Raw genomic sequence first — 25,867 nt, forward strand, 5'->3', positions numbered from 1 at the left:
AATAAATGGCATAAATGGGTAGGCAAAAAAATACATTGTTTTCTACAAGCAATACTTTCTACTCCTCATTTTTCATTTCATAAAGTGCTATTTACATCGACTCATGACACGTTCCGTGCCACTTGGAATGTTGCACCAGCAATACGACATTCATTTGTATATTTTTTAATTATTTATTAAAACCTTAATTCCATCTTCCGAGTCCTGCTCGAGCAACCTGAGGCAGTGATGTCTCTTGGAGTCTTGGGAGGAAGAAAAACTAAGTGGAAGTTTTCTTTTTTTTCCTCTTCAGTCTTCCTCGGCTCCCTCTCACTCATCTACCGCTTCCTTCTTAAGTCTTACATAGAAACACCTCCACCACCATTTATATCCACTTTTCATTTTTATTGTATCTTTACACATAAAACAATTTCGTTTCTTAACAACAAGCCATAACAACAGTTCGGGCTATCCCATCCCAATTTTCAGGAGAGAGAAGGTGCTTCAAAAACAGAAACTCGGGTGCGGTACCTAAAACCAACGTAAAATTACTGACAAATTCAAAGTTATGTATAATTAATGGATTGATATAAAACAAAAATGAGGGAATGCAAACAAGCACAGTGTATGGTTTATGAAATAAATCGGAAAGTTTTACAGCGAATTCCATCGAATTCAAATAAGATAAAAATTAGACCAGTTTTGCACCGCAAGGAAAAATTAACTCATGGGACAGGTTTACCCAGACCTTTCCTCCGCCGATCAAATCACTCAAAACAAGCATGAGTCAACAATTGACAATATGCGTTTTAACATTCCTATATTTTCATTGTTCAATTCCAATATGCTTACATCACATATATGACAAACTAGCTATCTTTTTTCAAGTTTTCTAGTTCCTCTCCTTGCATCAATAAAACATTTTTTCTATGCAGGCATCTTTTACAATCAGCGGGGATCATACCATATATTATCGTTTTCTCCCAAATACCAAAAAGTTAACTACTTCTCTTATTGCAATGGGTGTTGTCAAATTTAGACAATTTCATGGCATTTTTTCCGTCACCTATATCGACATTCTTATTTAAGCAAGGAATGCATCACTTTTCTAACATGTTAATAAACACTCCTGGCCGTCACGCTGAGAAAACCTGAGATTGAACCATTCCCGAATAAATAGTAAATTTTTAATATTTTTAATATAGTCACGGATGTTTTAAATCTTCAGACAGGCAACACGACATCCATATATTTACAACGTATATAGTTAAATGCATTTTTATCAGTTTTACTGCCCTCGGCATTAACAGCCACAATATTTTAATTTGAACAATTAACAGTCACATAACATAAACTCTTTGATATCAGAAATGAGAGCGATCTGACCAATCACACATCGACTTGAATTGAATATCTCCGAAAACTCCTTCGGTTGTAATTTTCTCCGGAATTGTGTTAAGAGGGAAATAATGCGCAGATACTGCACCAAATGCTCTGGTGCACTCTCGACTAGGCTAAAGAGGCACACACAGTCAACAAATTCTGCATGCCCTGCTGCCACTTAATTTATTTTTAGAAAGTTCGCTGGAACCGTATGGTCATATAAAATCAACCTTTTCAAACATTGAGGGGCAAACAAAGCTAAAGTCAGTGAGTGCATTTAAACAAAATTCTAACGTGTCCTGCCATAAATACCACATCATTTCATGGTAATGTGCGCGCAAAGTATTCATGGATGTTCCCTAAAGCGAACAAACAATCATTTAAAGGACATTTTGTGCAATTCAGAGCGACACCAACTAACAAACAACGCCAATTAAAATTTCTTCCAGAAAGAAAAACAATTGGGATAAAAACAGCGTGAACGGCCTTTGAACAAAATACGCACTTTGAGAGAAACGCATAACATAAACAATGTTTGCCCTAATCCTCATCACAACATTCCAAACAAAGCCAACCCAAAGAGTCCATCAATAGGAATTTAAACATAAACCCTGAAGTGGCTGGCCAATAGAATTTTTTGTACAATTGGAAACAATTGCAATTGATGGCATAAACGATCTCTATACTCGCCTGCGAGAATATTTAGAATTTAAAATGTAACCTTATAAACTCCTTTGATCGATTGCAGAGTATTTTCAAGGTTCAAAAATATATATACACACATTTATGCATTCTGGGGCATACATGTATGAGAGATCGTTAATTAACAAAACGCCAATTTTTAAGTAGCACCACATTATTCATAAAACATTAACGGCAATAATTTTTAGATATTAGAGCAACGAATGTTATTTGACGAATTTTTCTAGGAGAGGAGCTAGGAAAAAATAATCTCGGCAAACTTGCCTTCCAGAGGCAGACTGCCACACGGACCAAATAAAAAAAATAAACGCTTCTCCCCCCAAATAAACACAGTGCCACCAAATAACGCAACAAGTTCAGGTTCAACCTGACGATAGTCAACCGTTGATGGCTCCAGCAAGCCGTGAAACCGTGAAATATCAACGAAAGTTTTTGATAGGAGGGACATTAAATGGTCTGTATAGACACGTGTACTGTGAGCGTATACGCAATGACATTCACACATAGGCATACACTTCCAAATATAGCTATAGTCTTTAACAACTCTTCAAACGGTTCACTCAAAATCTCTGCAAACATTGGAGCAGGGTCAGGCTAATATTCTTGGAGCAGCAAACTCTCTTTTTTTCAATTGCCCTGAGTCAGAGGTAATCGACTCAATCAACTGGGACTACGTCATGAATCAGCTCTCACGCTAAATGGATGAGGAAACTAAATAAAACGATTTTCACGGTGACCATGGTTGGCATTTTTAGACATGTTTAAAATTGTTATCAATAGTCTTTTAGCGTGATTTTATGATAATATGAAAAACATTTTCGTGATTACAAGCTATTTTTTTGCAGCAACAATCAATTTCTTAGAGTTAATAATGCCCGCTGCTTACGGTATAAGGTGGATGAGTAGATTTTGAAGGTAGTGCTCCATCCACAAACTGTTAGATGATGCGAAACATCAGGGATGTGAGCCAATTTTTGGCAGCTTGTATTAAAACTCCCAATAAAATTTTCTTTGGATTATTTCCAGTTTTCTGAGGGAGGCAATTTTGCCTACACCTTTGTTGAAGTCCTTTTTCCGAAATCTTCCAAAAAATACACTTTAAAAGATGCTAAAAATAATACTATATAATTTCATGTGCAAAACATATATTACTCAATTTATTTAGACAACTCAAATGTTTTGATAGCGAACGTCTATGGTCACCTGCTTTAAACTTTCCGAATATACTTCATAGAGTTCTCTATGAAGCTTCAGACGAGATCGGAAAACTTACGAAAAGAAGGCCTCTAAAGCACAGTGGGAGTTTTTTTTTGGAGTATTACCGAATGTATACGTGTCATAATGAGCTTTAGGTTGACTTGCCTTTTATTTCTTCGTTCCGACCAATTGAATTTTGGTTTTGGCTGTCACCACAAGGGCTGATCTTCTAACTTTTCAACTTTAATGGCAATTTTAATGATAATTGAGTTACAATCTGCTTACATCTCAAAAAAAAGCCAGGTAATCACCGTTTTCGTTTTTAAGACGACTGCATTCCCTACCATGGATCCATCCATATATCTCATCCCCAAACCATAGGAGACCCACTCCGTTTGAGAGCTATCATAGGGCAACAGTTAAGCACACAGCTAAATAGGTTCATGTTTACATTGATATATATTATCGTGGCATAACGGCTCAAATGACTTTCACATTTATAAAAAGTTTTTTTTGTTCTCTAATACTGACAAGTAACACGAGAATATAGTTCTCCTCTTCTACATGGAGGCCCAGCATAATTTCCTTTTACCTTTATATTTTTGATTAGATCAGACTCTCTTTTGATATGTTTACATTTGCATCACATTATAGGCCATAATGCGATTTCTTCCTAGGATACATTATTTAAAAGGGTGTCCTATCCGCGGAAAATTTCTCGCGATGCACGTGACCCAACTAATCGTGATAATTAGATTAACAATTCAGTACGCCGGTGCAGGTTCATTTTTTTCAGATGCGACTGCGTGCCTCAAATTTTTACATGGTTTTTATAAAAGTTTCCACTAACAGCCATATTTTACAATCTCCTACGTAAATTATTTCTTTCTTTTTACATTTAATCAATTAACACTGACCACGCGACTATGGGAAATTCCTCAACTAAAGGTTTATTTTTTTACTCAACTAGCTGAGGTTAAACGTTTCTTGCTTCCTGTCACGCATTTTCAAAAAGGTTCCATTTTTAATATTCGCGTAACAAAAAATATATATATGGAATTATGTTTTAAAATAATTTCACTTTTACCACAAAATTATCACGGATTGTTCATCCACCTCAAAATTCTCACGAGCTAAAAAAATCTGGGGTTTGTTCATATATATATTTATATATATATTTTTTAATATTATATATGTATATCCATTTTTACATATATTTCAATCTTCACCCTTATATTCTACCCACTCAAAGAGGAAAAAAATCTTTTTTAGACAACGATTGTTTGGAAAAGGCAACAACGATCCTATCAGCTTTAATCCGTAGAAGAGTCCTGCCTCCTACGAATGCTTCATGGGGGAGGAATGTGGAACGAATTGTACACGTTTTCAACGTTTGGAACTCACTCAGTTATAATAATAAATGGACAACATGCTGCGGGGTTGGCAAACAGTTGACGATCATATCAGGGCGAGGAGATCAGTTTGAAACAGCGATGAATTCTCTTAGATATTCGACGTTGACATTGAAGCTTTGACACCAAACCAATGAGAAAACCTTGATCCGACCATTGGGAAAATATTTGCATACATATTATTAAGTGAATATTTTGCCTAGTCTCCACCGCAACACTCAAGAAACACATTTAAATTTGAACAGCAAAAGTATTGCAAATTTGATATGTATTAAACAGTTTTCCTTTCAACGGCACCGCTTCAAAATCCTAAACGGAGGAAAACGTATACCTTATTGTTTAATAATATTATCGGTTCCCCGGTTGCTAGAACTTTGGCAGGGGTGAACGCGGATGAGAAGGCCTTGGAGAGGGAAAGATAGTGCACGGTGAACCCCTACTCCTTCCGGATATGTGTGTGTGAATATGTAAGTATCTATGTTAGTATGTATATATATATATATATATATATATATATATATATATATATATATACACCCACACACGTGCGTGGTGTTAGTGACCACCCACACAAGTTAACTACACGCACCACTGACCCCTTTTGAATTTAATGGAAAAAATAATGAACAACCGCCAATAGGGTCGCAGCGTGATCCTGTCCACCACTCCCCCACGCATCCATTTCACCCAAATATTTTTTATGTACAATGTCATGCTGTGGATGTGGAGAGTCGAAGGAACAAGACAAGGGGCACCTCGCCGTTACATTCCATCAATAACATGGTTCGTTCATTGTGCACTCAGCCAGGCGCTCGTCGGTCGCGACCCTAGCCGAGTTCGGTGGCGTTCAAAGGGGTTCGCCCTTCCCCCCCGCGGCCCCTTTCCGGGAGGCCTCCCAGTAGTCGTTGCCTGTGTCATCCTTACGCCAGCCGGCGGGCGGGAGACGCAGCTTCCGCTCTGGACGACTCGTGCCCGGGGGAAAGGAGGGGATGGTGTTGGGTGTGGATGTGATGCTGGGGGGAGGGGTGGTGGCGGGGCACTGATCGGGGGTCTTCCATACGATTGTTGTCGTTGGTGATGGTGGTGGTCCCGCCTCACAGAGACGTCTGGTCCTGCCGGGGGCGGCCCCCGAACGAGAGGGGCGAGTCGGCGCCGCCACCGCCCCCGCCGCCGCCCTCGCGGCCACTCTGCCTCCGCCTCAAAGTCTTCTTCTTCTTGCCGTCCGGACCAGTCTCCTCTTCCTCCTCGAAGTCGTCGTCCGTGTCCGGTTCCAGGGCCGGGTTCACGCGGCCGTTCATCTCGTCGGTAGGAGCCGCGGACCCGTAGTACCGCTTGCCTGTGGGTGGAGGGAACGAGGAGGGGCGTGAGGCGACAGTGAAGGTGGTAGAAATATCAATCAAACATGCTGTTTGACGACATTTTCAGCACTTATTGGACCTTCCAAAAGTGAATTGTACGGATAGAGAAATCACCGAATAACGAAACAGATGGCAAAGGATTTTTAAAACATTTAATACTTTGGAAACGTAAATATGCAAAATTTGATGAATTTATATATATTTCGACCAATCGCACACCGCCAGCCCCGAATGAATGTTGTCCAGTGACGCACCCCGGAAACTGCGTTAGCAATCCCTGTTGTCTCGGGGGAACCGACGCCCAAGAACCAGAGATAGCCCTTGAGGTCGCGTCGCATTCATTCGTTCACTCACCTCCGAGCGCCCCGGACATGACGGTCATCTGCTCGCCCGCGGTCGGGGCCCCGGCCGCAGCAGGGTTCCCACCGGCCAATCCGCCCGCTTCCGCCGGTTCTCCGACCCTCTCCACGTCCTCGGGGATGTTGACCACGCAGCGGAAGATATCGTACCCTGGCGCCAGCTGGCCCGACTCGAAGACGTGCCGTGTGAGCGCGGACACGGCGATTAGCGTGACGAGGGAGCAGAGCATCGCCATGGTGCGGAACGGGAAGAGCTGCCTTTCCCCGTCCCAACCGGGGTAGTGGATCATTGGCGGCAGGCCCAGCATGGGCTCCCCGCCGCTCAACCTCACGAAAAACGCCACGATGTAGGCTGCCAGGGAGCCGTAGGTGTTGCAATGGTGCTTGAAGTGGACCACCATCAGCAGCTGGGGGAACAGGATCACGTAGACGAGATCCGAGCACATCGACCTTTCCGAATCAGAGAGAGAGGTACATAAATATAAATAAATATATGTGTATAAATCAAAAACCTGGAGAGAGATCAAAGCCGCCAAAGTCTTCGATTATCGAGAGGTGACCACTTTGAGGCATCATCAGGTGGCGTCCATCTGATCATGCCACACTGAGGTGAAGCCATCCATGGTCGTCGATAAATATTACGTAGTTGTGGAATAGTAGTATTTCTGTTATCTGTACAAAAGGAGAACTTTCTCCGAGTAGGCTAAACCAGTGTCATAGTAGATTAAAGGTTTTATGTAATTTTTTTCACTACGGTTAACAAACGGAATCTCTTTCCGCATTCCATTTGTTCGCATTGGTTACCTGAAATCTCTTCCTTTGCAGATATTTGTAACGTAAGCTGATCTTAATGCGATGTGTGAGTGAGGAAATTGTTTATCGGAGAGAAAGGGTGCAGAGAGCATCTTACTTAGACGCACGGCTTCTGAATATTCCCACACCAAGGAAAAGGGGACCAACTCCTCCTTCCTCTCTTACAACATCGGTTTCAAAGAAGACTACAAGTATTGTTATCGTTAATCTACCAGTTAAGGTTCGCTTTTGGCAAAAAAAGCCACCAAGGTTCAGAGACAATTTCCGTGCCTCTTCTAACAAAACATAACCCAAAATCCAATACTAAAGTAAGCCTCCTTCAATTCTGAATACTTCCTAACTTCATTTCTTCAAACATCCCTATCCTACTCCTGACCCTTCCGCGCTTATTTAACATCCTCTCCTCTATCAAAGTCTTCAATAAGATGACTGTCACCCGAAGATATCACAGCCTGAGTGAAGCTGTGAGTGTCCCGGACCCCTAGGTCAGTGGCCGAGAACTCTATTCACAGGACTAATGCGCCGTTACATTATATGTCTTGAAAACTATATTCAACAAAAAAATGTCTTGAAATGTTTTAATATTTGCTGATGGTAACTTTTGACATTTTTTAATGTTAAAGCTGGAGATATTTTAATTGGCTGTAGTCAATCTTAATATTCAAAATACCTTAAAATAATTGAACGAGTTTAATAATCAGATTACATTTTTGAACGCACTTGATAGACGGAGTGAAGATATGCTATTTCCCTTTTTTCAGTTGTTCACTATTACTTCTTTTTATTTTCTATTCCTTATTTTTTAATTACAATGCATGAGGGCACCATATATTTCTAAAGATAAAGTCCGATTCATCAAGGCCTTGATATTTACATTATTTAAAAGGTAAAATCCCATCAGCAGTATTTCCGAACTAATTAAAAGTGTCCTGTCCATAAAGCAACGCTTGCTATGTCTAAATATGGTATAAAAAATAATCTACAGCTCATGCAGGTGCTATATGTGCAAGCTAGTAATTATCCAATTATTGATATTTCCCATTTTCGAAACTGATATTGCAATCAGTACAAAGTTGTTCAAATTTATATTCATCCAAAAATGAATTTTTTATGACTACTACATACTTCTTTTTAAATAACTGATCCTGTTGACGATCAAAATTGGAAGGTAATTTCAAGCTTGAATGTCACGTATTAATCACTTTAATTTTAAATAGATTGAAAATGCAATATATTTCATCCATATATGCCACGTGTTATCTTCAGTATTATTTATACCGATACACGTGTAAAATTAATTCTTTCACCGCCATGGGGCAAATGGTTTCGTACGCTGATGAGCCAAGGGAGCCAAAAGAATGAATTTTTAATTTAAATATTTCAGTGAACGCAAACTCTATTTCGGTCATTCTAGTTTCGCCGGATCGGCTTCAATGAAAATATTTACAGACCCGAGCTCCTCTGTTTTTCCAGCATACTATATTTCCCAGATAATATTATTTTTCAATTAACTCAAATGAAAAATACATAAAAAATATAATGTTCACTTTTCATACGAACTCTTACCAGAGGCCGTATATTGAGGGTATTGTGAGCGCCATGACAGTTGAGAGGACACCGACTATGAGGATTGATACTCTCATCACCCAGATGATCTCCATCTCTGAAGCCTTGAAAATTGGAAAGAAAGGATGCACAGAATAATTGCATGGAAAATATTTCTGTGAATTCAAACATTTCAAAATTATATCACGCAAAATATGCATTTTTTCGCTTGTGAATTATAATTAATGGATACGCTTAAGTTTATAAAACTGATCAATTTATCAGAAAGTATAAGAAATTTCAAATGCACGGATTTCTTAAGATTCTAACATATCTAAAACTGTCAATAATCATCTTTCAATTTTTAAATTAATGTCTAATATTGACAATGCCATTGGAGTAAGAAAAATATAAACGTATAATCGGAAGACCTTATCTTATCATAGTTTAGTTTGCATGATTTTCAATTTGAAAAGGTGTACACTTCTGCAACGGATTAAATTAATTATTCCAAACATCCAAACATTCTACATCTAGTTAAACCACGTGCAATGATTTTTGGGCGTAATTGGCATTTCACCCTGTGATAACTAATATTTAAAGCTTGATTGTGTCCAATTCTTGTCTCTAAAAGCATTAAGCCTGTTTCAGCAGAGAAAAAACATTCATTAATTAATGGCAATTATAAATGTTCTTTTTGATAAAACCTAGAGAGAATAAAATGAAAATTCCGTTTGATCAGGTTCAATCTCCCTGGCAACTGATATAATATTGATATGATCGCGATAAAGTGTAACCTGTTATCAGATTTTATTCGGACTCTATTTCGACTTCGAAAAACGTCGGGTATTAAGGTGAGCAGGAAAAACATTTGACGCAATGTTAGCTGAAATTTGCAGCATAAATATATGCTACAAATAAAAGTAGCATTAACTATACTCGCATTTACTATTAATTCTGTGCCATTAATATTCCGTTAATTACGAGAAATCTTGGAAGTATTTTTCGCTATTTGTGATAGCAATATCCCCTCAATTTTATAATCTGAAATTAAAAATATTTGTTACACGCCAAAAAATTTTGATATTCCCATCTTAATTTGTGGTTAAATATTTGTAGGTTGTGATGCCATGAAGTGTACCATTGACAATATATTTCAATAACTCTCTCGCAGATTAGTCGCCAAGTGATCGTGGCTCCAACTTACGACTCATGAGCTGATGTGGAGATTTCATTTACTTACCCTTTGTCGAAATATGAGCTTGTAAACGTTTCGTGCGAACATGGAGGAGGCGGAGAGCACGCTGGAGTCAGCCGAAGACATGACCGCGGCAGATACGGCCCCGAGGCCAAAGAATGACACGAAGTCCGGGGTCAGGTACTGGAGCACCATGGGAAGGATCATGCTCGTCTCCTCCGCTGTCAGTGGATACGGGCCCCTGTAGTCCGTCTCATTCCACGCTAAATGGAAACATCAAGAATACCAAGATTGGCGAATGCGAAAACGCATACTTTGAAAGAGAGGGCAAGCGATAGCCAAATTTGAAGACCTCACATTCATCAAGAATCAAGCTACAGGTAGATGGCTGTGTAAGTTCACGGTGTCACTTCTCAACACAGAAAAAAATGGCGAGTTTTCACTTTTAGAAAAAAAATATTCAAAATCTACCCATGGCTTAACTGAATTTTCGCTTATATTTTTCATTCAAGTATGGAAATTTGGAATACAGCTGCGAAACCAAACCCAATGGTGGAAAATTTGCCTTTTTAGACTAATTCCAATATTTCACACCTCATTCAAATATTTAGAACTTAAGAAAGTACAGAAAAGGGCAAGAGTGTAGATTTTTTTCTTCTAATTAAGTATTTATGTTAGACATTTTGAAAAACGTTAAAACAACTAGTTCGAGTTTCCAAATTAGTAACCATTCACCTTTTTGTATCCCCACCCACAGTAGTAATAAAGTAAGCCTCGCCAGTGACCTCATTTTTAATTATTAGGTAAGTTTATATTGCTGTTTATTTCATGTTTAATAAAATATCATGCCAAAATGTGAAATTTTTCTATGCACAATAAACATAAGATTATTTATTTGTCCTCATTGGCTAACAATGGTTAACATAACGAGAGAAAATAAGTTTTACGAGAATAATATTAGTGGCAAGAAATCAACAGATTAGAAATATATTCGTAATTTTCCAGAGAAATTGGATTTCAATATTCTCGACACTAAAGGTTCGCCTATACGGATTAATTCGAAAGTCATTTTCGGAAAAATTACCTCACCTAATGGGCTTATGTTCCACTTTTTCCGACACGAATGTCCTGTTGGAGAAATCGTGACCTATCTTCTTCAATGACCAAAAAATTTTCATTCTTCAAATATTTATACTCTTGATGGCAGAGACAATCTAATGAATCAATGGTTTTATTCAATTTCACCAATGAAATTAAAGAAAGTTTCAAGACTTATGTTAAAGTATTTTCTCAAAGAATCAAAAATATGAAACTCAAGGTAAGGCATCAAAATGAAAAAATATAATCAAGCTTTAATGAGAAGGACAGACACGTCTCTTTAATTCATTATTATAAATCACAACCTGTCAAATTCGGACAACCTAATGGTCCGAGACGGATTCAATTTCCCTACGAAACTCTTTCAGAATGAACGAGGAACGATGGTAATTACGGCACTTTACAATGAGTGGGTACAAGCTTGAGTTGAGAAAACAATTCAATTAGACTATAAATAGATAGTTTTATTTCGAAAAATTTGGTCCATAATCTTTGTAAGTGAACAATTTGATTAAATTTAAGTTTAGTAATATGGGATGGTATTTTAAGAGAAATGGAGAAACCAAAGTTCGCAGGGTGTTTTGAGTGGCCGGCCCCTGGTGAATAGGAGCCCAGGAAGGGGGTGCTACTCACGCGTGGCTCTGGCGATGGCCCCGATGAGCACTGGCGGGATGGCCATGAGGATGCACCCGAAGGCGGCCACGTACGAGAGGATCTGGGCCCGGGCAGCCGACTTGCTGGACAGCACCCGCTGGAAATACACCTGCCACGGGATGCCCCCGAACACGAGCAGCAGGCCGTAGTCGATGTAGTAGGCCAACTCGGAGGTCTCCACGTGACCAATCCAGTCGACGTCTTGTGCGGACAGGTCGCCCACCTTGGGGTTGGCCCACGCGAACGGAATGCACATCCACTGCGGGGAGCGAGACAGATCGTGTTCTCAGAGGGGAAATGCCGACACAATTCCACAAGTCCGAACAAATTTGAACGCAGGAATCTTGATATGAAACCCTAAATTTAACTCCCGATTACACCCAAGGTGAAGAATTAAGACGTAATCTTGCACCTTGAGGAATTACATACTACATATATATATATCAATTTTGTATGGTATTCCACCGATTAAGGTAGGTTTTGAATGAACAGAGCCTATATAATGTCTCCTAGTCAAAAATACAACCGGAAATTGGGCACTGTAGTAAGTCCATTTTCAATTCCGTAGACTTCTTTCCTCCTTTCATTCCATGCAATATGCCCATCCTATTCCTACACTTTCCTCATTTACCCAACGCACTCCCCTCTATCACAGTCTTCAACATCCCACCAGCAATCAAAAATCTCTCTATCCATCTTTCCTTCCTCTTTTATTTTACTCCCAAAAATTATCCCTCCTCTCCCACCCTACAGAGCACTTCCTCGTTTGTTTTCCTTTCAGTCCACATCACCTTTTCCATCCTTTACCACACCCACATTTCATAAGCCTTCAATCTACGCCTATCTTCCTGATTAAATGACTATGTTTCCGCACTGTAAAAAACTACCCTCAATATCAAAGTTTTCATGAACATTTTCTTAACATACTTACTCGACGTCCCTGTAATCTATTCCTTCATCCTTGTGAAAGCTTTTGACCCAAATACAATTCTTCGTCTCATATCCCTAGTACTTTGACCATGGCCAATAACAGTAATTAAAATAATTATTGCAAAACTAAAGCACCCAGCATGTAATGTACTGAGTGAAACATGGTAACTTATAGTGCAATATATATTTTTCATGGTGTATTAGATATTTCAGGAAATTCACTAGATATTTCAAAACGGTAACTTATGGACGCCATTCCGGAATGTAATAGATACTACGCGTATGTACCAAAATTACATAATTCTATTTCATAATTGTGAAGGCAAACATCTTCAATTAGTCAAGCTTTGCATAATGTGCTGATCGAGACCCCAGCCATCAGCATAGAGAGCACCCCACTATTCATGCTTACTTTCTCAATTTCCCTTCATTCCTTCCCACTCTGCCTTATCTAATTTTTAATGAGAATCAACTTCCGACGAGGAAAATGGACATTTAATTCTCTGTTGACTGCAATTACAAAAATCTATCAAAATATCAAATATTTGTCATTCCGATGACCTCATCTCATACTTAACTCGCTTGGGCACCAAATTAAGACTGACGTTTGACATACGTACGAACTAGCCAGTTTCGGTCGTGCTAATTCCTCCGGCGGAGGGAAGAGTGGAAATGTTTCCAACAGGTGGTCAGTGAACCCAAGGACCCACGAAAAAGAAACGACGATCTTCATAATTCATGAGTCTCTTCATTAATTAAAGGTGTCCTTTTTCCGTCCGAAATAAGACTGGGGGCCTATTAACTACAGTCTTAAATTAGTAAGGAATCAGACCAGGCCCCTCCAGCCGTTTGATAAGGGACACGAGGAGTGCGAGAAAAAGATACACAATTGCCTATTTCAGTATTTTAAAATTTTCCCCCTCCTAATTCCCTCCTAGTTAGGACGAAGGAAAAACCTCTAGGTCTTATGTTTACTCGTACACGACATTTACATTATTTTAAATACGAAGTTTACCATTCAATTTACGTAACCATCGTGTAAATCAGCGAAAAGGGGTAAACGTGAATATGTTTATTACGTACGTTAGCAACGCTTCGAGCAACAGGAAAACTGATAAAATTCCGCACATACCTGCAAGAGGCGAAATGCCTTTTTATTCGCTTGTTATCAGATGCCATTTTCCCAAATACAACCGTAATTATGGTATACCTCTAGGTGGTTACGTTCCAGCCGTGGCCACTAAGCATAGAAAATCTACCTTAATTAGACTGTAATATCGCCATCACTCTTCAGGGATTAAATATTCGTAAAACAAGTGGACCAGCATGTATTTTTTTGTTTAAATCATGACAAGAGCCTTTACTACAGACGAATAACCCGAAGTAATAACCCGATGCATTAATTTATTTTTTCATTTTTATTTGTTTCCCTACATGTATACTATATTTTTCCCTGCAAATGCACCTGAATAAAAGTAGTTCACAAAATTCGGTGTAATTTATCCAACGAAAATTCTAATTACATCTTCAAACCCCAGTGACAGGGGCTCTCAGTGGAAGGTATATCTCCCATGTTGTTGAAGCGAAAATACCCACTTCGCTTTTTTTGATTTCCTAAACGAACAGACGGACTTATCGGAAAATATTTCACCATATTTTATTTTGTCACTCAGCATGCGAGAAAAATTCCAAGGCGTATAATTCGTGCGCAAAGGTCGAAAATTGTTGGTAGATAGAGAATAACATTTGAGTGAACCACAAAATTCTTCGCCGATCATGAAAAAGATCGTGATTTACTGCGAATGATCTCATAATACTTTGCAGCCTCCAAAAAACAACTATTCCCCATGTAAAATTTTGCGATGAATGGTTTTACAGAAAATTTACGAACTCTAGGTGATGGATATTTGACGTATTTTGTATCTCCTCGGTGGCCTTGCTGCTACTCTCCCTCCAAAAGATCTTTCTAATTATTCAGGAGTTTATTCATGAAAATGTACATTCCCCAGATCCGTCTTTGCAAGGTAATCTAACTTATTTTTCACATTCGGTAATGGACGCTTTCAATATTCCATGTTACACCTGTCACATATACACCTGCCACCTTCATGTTGCATGTTACACCTGCCACCTTCATGTTCATTCCATACATTTACTGCAGGACACCTTTTCCAAGTTTTAAATAATTAAATTAATATTTAGCATAAAAACGTAAAAGTACAGACCAAATAGTCAATGGCAAACCCCATTATGTAATATTATATGCCCGAACAAGATTAAATTCATTCATTTACTCTGATATTTTTAGCTCCAAGTAACATGATTTTTTCCCGGAAAAGAATTCAACAGTCTAATTTTCATGAATTTTGAAGTTGGCTTTACTGATTAATGACTCAATGTCACACATGAAACCATGTGTGTCATTTGATTTGAATCATCATTTATATTTTTCAGGTCAACAGTACATATCTTGCAAAACATTTTTAATATAAAGTATTATTTGCAAAAATTGCCCTTTAAACCAAGGAATATATAAATCCTGAAGACTACACAACAGTTTAAAAATAAATTTGAATATTTTACACTAAAAAAAGGATCCAGGATTTGAACCTCATACCCTGATTTTTTAAATGTCATGCGATAATTATTTGCTCTTTCTTAACCATTAAAGCCACACTCCGTTGGAAGGTTGGAAAAAATAAGTAATTCTCAGGTGCCATAAAAGATTTCACATTCAAAAATATTCATTCCATCTTTTTTTTAACTTTGCTTGATTATTTACTTACTTACGATCTCATTTTCATTTCAATTTTTAACAACTTTAAAAATGGCTGCTGGTTTACGTTAATAATAACTTACACTACCTCGTCTTGTTCATTGAATTCTCATGAAACTTGAATAAAATAACGAAAGTTCGTTCAAATAATTATTTCTAAACAAAGTATGAAACGTACTCCACAAAATTAATTTGAATCCGCGCATTTTCAGCTCATCCTCGGACCATCTGTAAATACAGAAATGAAAAACCTGGAACTTCATGAATGGTCTCTCTTCGGTTCAAATCCAACGCTCCCTTTCAAATTACACGTCCCATACAAATATGCACGGCGAGTTTTGTAGTGAATGCAAAACCAACCAGTCCGATGAATATGCAGAAGAGCTGTATGACGTCGGTGTAGGCGACGCTGTACAATCCCCCGAAGAGCGTGTAGAAGACGGCGATGCACGAGCTGACGATGACGCTTGTCCGGTGGTCCATGTCAATGATCACGCTCAGAGTCGCCCCTGCAAGAGAACAGGGGGGGGAACATATAAAGGCGCCAATAATGAGCAACGCAAACATGATACGTGGTGGATGAGACACATTTATTTTACTAAAAAACCATGCACTTTTTCTACTTAACTACGAAGAAGAAATTCGAGAACTGCTAGCAATTTCTATTTCTATCTTTGCGAAGGACAAGTGAACGAAAATACTCAACATTAGTGAGAAAATAAAGTAAACTGAATAATAAAGAAACACAGGAGTCACTGGACGTATGCAATATAAACATTTGGAAGAAGTAGAGAAAAATATACCCATCGTATAACCTGAATGGACTATAAACAAACTGGCCTCATTGAAACCTGTCGAGAAAACAGAAAGTAACAGAACCCTTCCATATATATGTATAATGCCCGAATATCACATAACAGAGGACATTGGACTTCAGGTGTACTCACGCTAATTAAAACCAACCTTCGAGTTGGCTAGTATTATTGTTAGATAAGCATAAAAGCATAAGTAACTATGCTTACGAGGCACGGCTATGACAAAAATCTAGTAAAAATGTGAGAGAGATTTTTCAATATAAGAATAATTTAATTAATGCTCAAGTAGGAAAATGCCCGTATACATTAACTTGGTATATTAAACAGGCGGTCACATAAATACAGTGCCGGAGTCAGTAACGATTTAAATGCTTCCCAAATATTTGCTTCCTTTCGTGGAAGAACAACACATGCGCAGTTAATGCTATTATTTTATTGGACGGAGAGATGAGAGTCATAGCCATGAAGTAGGGAACTTTCAATCTAACGGTACTTACGTAATGAGAAAGGACAAACCTTACCGTGTGATTATTCATTCAGTTTTTTTTTCAATCCAATTGAATTAACCGCAACATACCCATAGGTAACCAAGGTCAATGCGTTAGAAAGTCATGCGTTTTATGATTAAATTCGAAGTGTCTTCCAACTTGCGGTTAATGCCTTTTATTTCACAAGGGAATACATAGTTTTTTCTTACAATTGCAATGAAGATATTTCCATTGAAAATCAGACATATGGTATAACTGCAATCTTTCCCTCATAATTTAGGTTGAGGTGCAAGACGGGACAATAAAATCTCAATATCGCCCCAACTAAGTCGTGAGATCCATTATTTCCTAATCAGGGTATTTTTGCATTCCTTGAGATTTGACGTGATTTAAATGGCAGATATTACAAACGCTACGACTTACCCTGCCAGCGAGGCTTCAAAATAAAAAATATCGAAATATTCAAACGAATATATATGTATGTAGTACAAATAGAAAAATATCAGCACATCAGCACCTGATCTTATATGTATATAAAATATACAAATAAGGAATAGGAACTCTGTTCGCAAAGATAAAATCACGGGTAATACAATTTTACATAGATTACTTCTCTTGACATTTATGTTAATGTAATCAATTCTATTGTTTCCTTTGGGAGGTGCTGTTTGTGCACCCTTATTTACTTGTGCCATTTATTGTTGTAGCCTTGACCTTCCCTTTCATTGTACCAATAAAAAAATGTCTGATTCATCACTCATCTGTTGACACTTATTCATTATTTAATAATCAATTCAATGAATGTTTTATATTCCTCAAATTAGCTTTACCAAATTTCGTCGTTAAAAGAGCAAAAAAAAGAAAGTCGAAGTCCGTCTATTTCCAAATTCAATGCAACAATTTCAGAGTGTAAAAATCATTCGCCTTGACCGGGATTCTAACCCGGATCCGTCGATGTCCGGCCGAGTGCTTCAGCCAGTTAAGCCATCTAAGCGTACTCTTAATATGTGTAATTTTAAGAGGGCGCCTAGAAAGCTTAGCTGGCTAAATTACTCGGCCGGATATCGAGGTATCCGGGTTCGGATCCCGGTCAAGGCGAATTATTTTTACACTCTGAAATTTTTGCATTGAAATGCATATTATCGGATGACTCCGTTAAAAGTCACTGCTGCGGTATCTACAAATGTAGTTTCTTGGAATATTCTCCAATTGTTGGTTTTCGATCAGATTAAATATTCAAAGGGGTTTTATGTAAAGGGTTTCACTGAAATAGCGCGAAAAAATGATATTTTGTCTCAAGTGTCTTAATACGTATTCAGGATCACAGAGAGTACATTCATGACGAGTTTGGGGGCACGTCGTTTATTCGATCACATCCAGCGAGGCTCTCTCTGGCTCCCAAAGAGGCCACTCTCCCTGAGACGGGATGAAGTGTAGGCGAACGCACCTGCTTCTTCTCTAATACGCGTTAATCGACCGGAATCCGGTCGAAGGGAGAAAGGAAGAAGCTCGCAAAACCCTATGTATACCGAAGAGGAGGACGGTCGAAAAAATAAAATAGGTCTGAAGGGATTGTTCAAAGATTCGCTTTTTTACAAAACTCATTTCTAAATCCTTCAAAATGTATAGCACATTTCCCAATCCATCCCAGCCAAACTACTTTTAGATATGGTAACATCATTAATGACGATAAAATGAGAGAGAGAAGGGTAAAATCAAAATTAGAATATCGAAGAAATAAATACCCAGCGAGAGGAACTAGCCAAATGACTTCGTTTTTTATTCGATACCGAAAAATCTTTTTTGAGCGAAATAGATGCCAACCGTTAATTGTTCTCCCATTTTAGTCTAAGAGTTTATCCTCTAATCACTAGATTCCGTGCAAGAACAATGGAGTACATCTGATAGTTGAAAATATGGAAAAGATCATCTAAATCCGATAAAAACATCACGACTCCAATATGATGAACTCGATCTATGGAAACGAAATACATTAAATCTCGAATGTCTAGCTGTGATCAAGATGAAATAGTGGCTCGCGTGAAAATTGAGCCGTTGCAGATTATATAACCTTAGTTATTGTCGTCACGGCCACGAGTATCATGCGTACATTGCTCTGCTGCGTCTCTCCTCTAAACGATTCCCTGGAGAACCCACAGAAAAAAAGTTGTAAGATAAAGTTTTAACAAGTAGGTAGTTTGGCAGAAAATTCAATTATGAGGGAAGGCGAAATCCTTACGAGTTTCTAGCAATGAGCGGTTTCAAGAAAATCAGCAGAAGGAATATTTTCTTCAATTACCGAATTTCAGCATGATTGCTAATACTTTGTCTTATTGTGGATACAAGATTTTAGAGAATGGATCTCGGTCCAAAAGCGCTGTCTTGTTTTCCGTTACAGATCGAAAAACTAAACAATATTTACACTCCTACTCTCACATCAGGCATCCGCTAGATGATAGACACTTGCTCAGATGGAATCCCGCGTCAAAAAACACCCCGGTCGATGGATAGATTCCCGGGAGGGGGGCGAGCGAGGGGTCCTTCTCCGGGATTTTTCGGGATCCCAAGGCGCAGCCTTTTTTTGCTTCACACACAACCCCCCGATCCCATCGCCTCCGTCACTCCCTCCTCTTCCCCCGCTCCTTTGAAGAGCGGCACTCACCGAGAGCGGCCAGGATCCCCGCGGCCCAGAACACCTCCCCGCAGAGAGCTGGGAGGAAGAGGAGGCCGCCCATCCTCTCGCCGAATGAATCCTGGAGTGGATCCAGCATGGTGATGTATCCCTGCTGCCTCATCTTGTTCGCGAAGAAAACCCCACCTGGAATGGAAAAGAGGAGAAAGGGAAGTTTAGAAAGCATCGGCGCCTAGGATAAGACTCTCAAGCCCCCAGACATTTCTTCACTCTCCCTGGATCTGGGTAAAAGTCTTTTCATTTCCACAGATTCCCTCCCATTTCCCCAGTGATTTACCTCATCTTCTTCATTGAATGATATTGGCGTTCTACTAGCTCTATTTTTAGGAATATTATTGACATGGTTTGAAAAAATGTAATGCTGAAGCTACATTGGCCTTTCAACCCTAATGCTGATCGATCGCTCATTGCCATAGTTTTAGCTCTTCCATCTTGCATCCATCCCTCCAATCTTTTCGCTTACTTTATCCCTAGTAATTGAATACGGAATCTTCTATTTTGCCCTCTGTTTCCCTTATGGATCGTAATATGATTAAGTAGGGGCATGATATTACGTAACATGGATAATGATGAAGTTGGTGAATGATGAAGGAAAAATAAATTCGAAAAGACAACATGAGGTAATCCATGAGCCAACATATGGGAGAAAGCTGATCGTCATAAGCCAACGAGCTAAGTGGATTGAATCAATTATATTTATATAAACACAAGGATGGATTTGATTATTTGGAGGCTCTACTTTATGAAAATTATTATCACTGTATAAATAAACTTGGTATATTATTCACACCAAAAACTTTATAATACTACCTGTTTCGACGCATAGGCGACATCATCAGGCATGGCATTATCATCAGGTGTCAAACCATCAGGCATGGCATCATCATCAGGTTTTACACCTGATGATGTCACCTATGAGATGTTACACCTGATGATGTCGCCTATGCACCGAAAAAGGTAATACTATAAAGTTTTTGGTGTGAAAATAATACCAAGTTTATTTATCAGAGACAAACAAATGGAATTTATAAAAGACGTTGGAATGTAAAGACCGTGTTAGAACGGCATGGAGGTAGGAAGGAGGTGAAAAGAATAGGCGAAGGAAATAATATAAGGTTAAAAGGGTGCCTCGTACGATATAATAACAATTTATTTATTTATTTATTTATTCAGTATTAGTCCGAAAACAGCACATTTTGGCCTTTACATCGAACTATTAACAACGATAATAATGGTCACATTTACAAACACCCAAGCCCTAGGTGGAGGAAAACTCACCCAGGCGGGAATCGAACCCGCGACCCTTGGAATGGCAGACGAGGATGTTACCCCGCCGCCACCGGGGCCGGCGTACAATACCTAGAGACCGTGCAAAACCGTTGAATTCCAGTGTTGCAAACTAACTAAAGCTGCGAAAAATTATCTTCATGTTCTCTTCCAACGTTGCCGTAGGTTAATGTGCTCCGAAAGATGGCGAAAGATTCGAGTCTTGGCCTCCAGAGTGTGACTTACCTTACATAGGACGTTGCCCCTTACGTTTGTTGGCAGACCTTCATAGAGTAATCCTGTCTCATTTCTTTTTTATTATTTTATGATCTGCTGACAACGTCTCTTTCCAGACCCTTTCAAATGAAATTTCTTGCACCAACCACTAACCTCGAGGTGGGGATTAAATTACGTGTAATGGTACGAAAATTACTTAGGCATGATATTAATAACACTCATTACTCATCCAAAGAGATGGGGAATGTAGGAAGGATACTTTTAGATATCAACCAGAGGGGACAGCATAGATATCAGCGCACTTCCCTTCAGTACCAATAACGCAACACCTATCAGCGATTCCTCTGCATATGGAACTCGTTTGTCCATACGTGGACGGATTAGATGGAATAGAACTACCAAAATTGGTTCCGATTCCTGGATTTCGAGCGTTTGTATAGAGATGAATAAATATATATATTCATTTTCTAATTACATCTTTTATTATGATATAAAATCCGATTTTGGCTAAGGCTAATATGAATATACTATCTACAAGTGATTTTCGAAAAAGCAGACGACTCACAGTGAGCATCTTTGTGGGAAAATAATCGAAAGCTGCGAGTTGGATAAAATAATAAGGGGATCGATCTTAATAGAACCTGGGGGAGAGGGGGTTTAAAGACCATCCATTCATGTATCGCGAAGAAAACGAGATTCAAAGAGATCTGCATTTGAATATCTTGTAAATTCTTTCGAGAATACCGAGAGGTTTCTTCTTCGGGGGTAATGTCTCAGCACGGCACATTCGACGAAGCGTCTGCAGAGGTGGCTCAGGAGAAAACCGTATCTACGTGAAAAATTCAATAACGACGGTATCCAAGGTGATTCGCCGGAATCGACGATGAGAAAGAGGGCTTAGGGCACTGCTGCGGCGTTATTCTCTCGGGCTTGGTTCTTCTCTGTCCTCAAGAGTTTGAGGCGAAGTTTGCCACTCGTGAATCCCACTGCCTTTCTAAAACGCAATATTCTTCGGCTTTCTCCCCTCACCCTTCCCCGCTGCTGCCCACCTTCCCTCGCCACTAATCCAAACGAATTCGACCGAATATGGCTTCCAGTCCTGCAAATGATTCGACGAGATACTTAATCCTGACTGCCCTTTGGGGAAAAACATTCAACGAATGCCATGGTGGCAAAGGAGAGGCAGCAAATTCCTTCCCTGGCAAGGAGATGTCGGGCTCAATTTAGTGTAATGCCTATGGACATCCCTTGAAAAAGATCAAAGGTCCGTTATTTTCTGAAAGTCTTGGGTTTGAGGGACACGACATTCTTCTGTCTGAGATATTAAAATGTCCTCATAACCTACATGAAACTTTGTCCACACATATTTGAATCGGATTGCCCTCCCTCAAAAAGTATGTTCATGAAACATATTTTAGTTATTTACTTTTTTACGATATTTGCACCTATGTATATTCTCACTTATTTCCTACAAGTTTTTAATGCTTTTCTTCCATGCTGATGGTTAAAAACCGTTGTGGGAGGCACTTGGGTAAACACGGAGTTATAAAATTCAATAAAAAAACGTTTCTACACAACGAACGCCTTCAAAATGAGGGAATCAGTCCGTTTACTTGGGCTAAACTTTTAATTAATGGTGTTATTCGTAAATCGCAAATTATTTTGTCATATTTGGCCGGGTTAAGACTCTCACTAATCCGTATTTTCACTGCTAGATAAATGGAGAAAGTGGGATTCCTAGCGAAACAATCTAAACTCCAGTGCAGCGCATTGCAATAAATATAAAAAAAAGGTACCTGCTCTTGCTTTTGAAAGAATGGCATTCTATAGTCATGCGGTTTCACATGCGGTCCATGCTTCTGTCTCAAAGGAGCGAACCCTCATTATCATTACACACTTTCTCAATTCTCACAATTTACAAACCGCGGCAATTATTTGCACCTCCCACGGTCATTTCAGCTTAAACCTAATGTTCTCCATTAAGCTTGGATTATGCCATTAGCCAATTGAATTTGGTAATGGATCAAAACTTAACTGATAAAATATTTCATTAGGGGGTATTCAGCTTTGGTAAAACTCTCCGTGGATGCATGTACGTATGCTCCATTTTTCATGAGTAAATGACAGTTTATCTACTAATGATATATTTGAGTAAGTCGCAATAAGTTAGTAATTAGCGATAGGATACAAATATTCTCATCTATCTCTCAAGGAGAGAACCTCCAAGGAGAAAATCTCTCACAAAAGGAATTAATAACATTCCATCCAACGGACAATGTCTTGAGTCGAAACCAGTAAAACACTATGGCATAGAATTATACATAACCCAAACAATTTCGACAACTGAACCCTGAATCTCATTGTGGGAATGTCAATATGAAGTACCCTCCTTACGTGCGTTCTAATTCTATCAACGCGATTAATGGAAAACGGGATTGAAAGATTCTCTTTGACAAAATTTCATCTAATGAGAATATCTTCACTTCTTGATTACTTTTGATGACACTAAGGTTAGCCCTAAGTACCACAAGCTGCTCATAAAGAACAATTAAAACCAGACAATTTATTCCTTAGGAAAAATTATTTATGCGTACTTCAAGTGGACGGCGGAATATTTGATTGATTTAACTTGTAAAGACAATCTAAGTTTAAATCATAGAATACAGACGGCATAAAGAATAGGAGGAATGGTGATTACAATGAATATTTTACATTAAGAACATTAATATGAGTAGCTTGAGTACGGAAAGAAAAATGTAACTATGTTAATTCCACTTTATGTTGGCCGTTAGTTGGATAATTAATAGTAAAGTTAATTATTCCTATTGATAATCTATAAATAAAATAATTAACAAAATTAATATTAATAGTGAACAAAAAGTTATCAAATTAAACTACTGACGACATTAACCACAATTAATACCAATAGCTAATCATTTCAAATGCCTGAACAGGAAGTTTTTGGTAAATTAAAATGATCATGTGTAGGCATGCCCATTCCCTATCGATTGCACATTTAGATTTTTAAATATTGTCAAAAAGTAAAAATATCTTGGGACATATGCGCAAAAGTTCCAAACGTTAATCTAGGAAGGTTTTAAGCTCCTCCTTTGTATCCTCAAATTCATCCTCTTTACAAAAGTAATTACGGTTGAATTGTTAGCCCAACCTCTCCTTACGCAAAGAATCAGATTACAGGTGACGTTCAAAGTCAGCATCCGTTTTCGCGGAGAGGAAATAATAAACTGCGGAAAAGAATCGATTATTATTCCAGTTATATTTTCGACAGTTATTTGTTTGAAGAGATGTGTAATCCTTCACTCGTCACGATAGATGGGGAAGTAGACGGCAGGTGGTATTATCTATAGTTCGATATTGATTGATCTATCAGGTAGGGTGTTGAGAAACCTGGCATCGGCATTAGCCTACTCTAAACGAAAGACGATTAGAGGTTTTTAACTTATGGTTAAATGATGAGGAGCCCTTCTCCCTCCTCAGACCCTCTACCCTCCTTGTTGGGATGTTTCCCCCAAGGCAGCCGAATAGAGATCACCGAAATTTCCGTGAACGCCGCGATTCGAATCTAGAACCTCAGACTGGAAATGTATAATAGCAGCCATACTATCAATACACATAGTACCCCCACATTTGACCGACTTGTATTTGAAGGAATCAAAACTGTTGCGATTTCGTCTCTTTTTGTTTTCAACCAATCCATAGCTGGAAGTTCGACTGTCACGAATGAAAATTGCACCAACGCCCATCGATCACGTCGCCACGTGCCGGAAGCGGGCGATGCACGTCCCCTTCCCCCTCTCCTCATCTCTCGGTCATCCAATATTTCACCCACATCGACCCGGGTCGTGTCCCTGGCGGGTTCCGAGGGGACGTTGAATATTCGACGACCCAATCAGATTATTCGGATCATGTTTTGCGCGCCGTAACCGAACGGCCGACCAGGGAATCAACACGACGGACGCGAAGGGGCAAAGGTGGGGGGGGAGGAGGGAGGAGAAATGGCAGTGGGTGAAGGATAGGGGAAGGAGGGATGCTAAGGATTCTGGGGGCTTCACGGAGAGGAGGGTTGGTGGATGGAAGTGGAAAACTAGGACTATGCCTCCCCCCACGTCTGGATTTGCGATATGGAGATTGCATAGCGATATAATACACGTATCCACATGTGGGTCGTATCAATGCCTCCGTCCACATGCGGAAAGGGATAGGCGGATTCGATACACATTCCTGATGTAAGGTAAAGACGAGACTGCCGCCGGCGCAACGGAACGTCAATGACGGCTTTCCAACCCTGTCGAGACTTCCACTTAGATTGAATCACCCTTTCTTATTGGTCAACCGCACATATCCAGTGCCAACACTCGTAAATAAAATTGGCGTCCGTAAAATTAGAAGTTGAGATTTTGAAGCACCCTAACGGTAGTGGTCACCTTACACCTTAATCTCATCCAAATAAATTCAAACTCTGTACAGCGTGACAACACAAAGGTTAGTCACGCTCGAGACTAAATTCAAACACGTGAACAGAGGCGATCGCGTTACTCGATGACCTACCTACTCGGGTGGATCTGACGAATTGGTTCATGGACGATATTCATATAAAATAGCCGTTACTAAAGATATAATTAATGGGAAATTCTCCCTCTACATATCTATCATTCGGCAAAATGTCTCGAAATACTCCATAAATATCACCGTATCACGACCCTCCTTTTTTAAAAAAATATATCCTTCTTTTCGGCCGGCCTCTTTTCTCGGCTACCCTCCAGCCTGCCCCCCCCCCCCGTTCTATTGAGCTCTTACACCTGTCCTCCTTCCCCTCAAGGGCTCTTCTCCCTCCTCAACCCCTCCTTGGGATGGGGTGGGTGGAAGAAAAGCTCTCCCGCCCACCCCTCCGCCTCTAAATCCTCCCGATCGAAATCCCACGCTGTGGCAGAAAGGGCAGGAGAG

The 25,867-nt window shown here is 39.3% G+C and overlaps 1 protein-coding gene across 2 annotated transcripts in view; it reads right to left on the bottom strand.

Annotated features, from left to right (window-relative positions):
* Positions 1-411: 411 nt before the first annotated feature.
* Positions 412-25,867, bottom strand: part of ChT (choline transporter) — a 97,386-nt gene continuing 71,930 nt past the window's right edge. For both annotated transcript variants that reach the window (XM_071584496.1, XM_071584495.1), the window contains 7 exons: positions 19,370-19,525; positions 15,765-15,913; positions 11,678-11,957; positions 9,992-10,209; positions 8,770-8,873; positions 6,386-6,840; positions 412-6,009 (listed from right to left, as the gene is read on the bottom strand). In XM_071584496.1, the coding sequence (XP_071440597.1) occupies positions 5,768-6,009; positions 6,386-6,840; positions 8,770-8,873; positions 9,992-10,209; positions 11,678-11,957; positions 15,765-15,913; positions 19,370-19,525 (1,604 nt within the window). In that variant the 3' untranslated portion in view covers positions 412-5,767. The remainder of the gene's footprint in view (positions 6,010-6,385; positions 6,841-8,769; positions 8,874-9,991; positions 10,210-11,677; positions 11,958-15,764; positions 15,914-19,369; positions 19,526-25,867) is intronic.

This window comes from Hetaerina americana, unplaced genomic scaffold (genome assembly GCF_022747635.1).
Source record: "Hetaerina americana unplaced genomic scaffold, ioHetAmer1.1.p SCAF_19, whole genome shotgun sequence".
Lineage (NCBI taxonomy): Eukaryota > Metazoa > Arthropoda > Insecta > Odonata > Calopterygidae > Hetaerina > Hetaerina americana.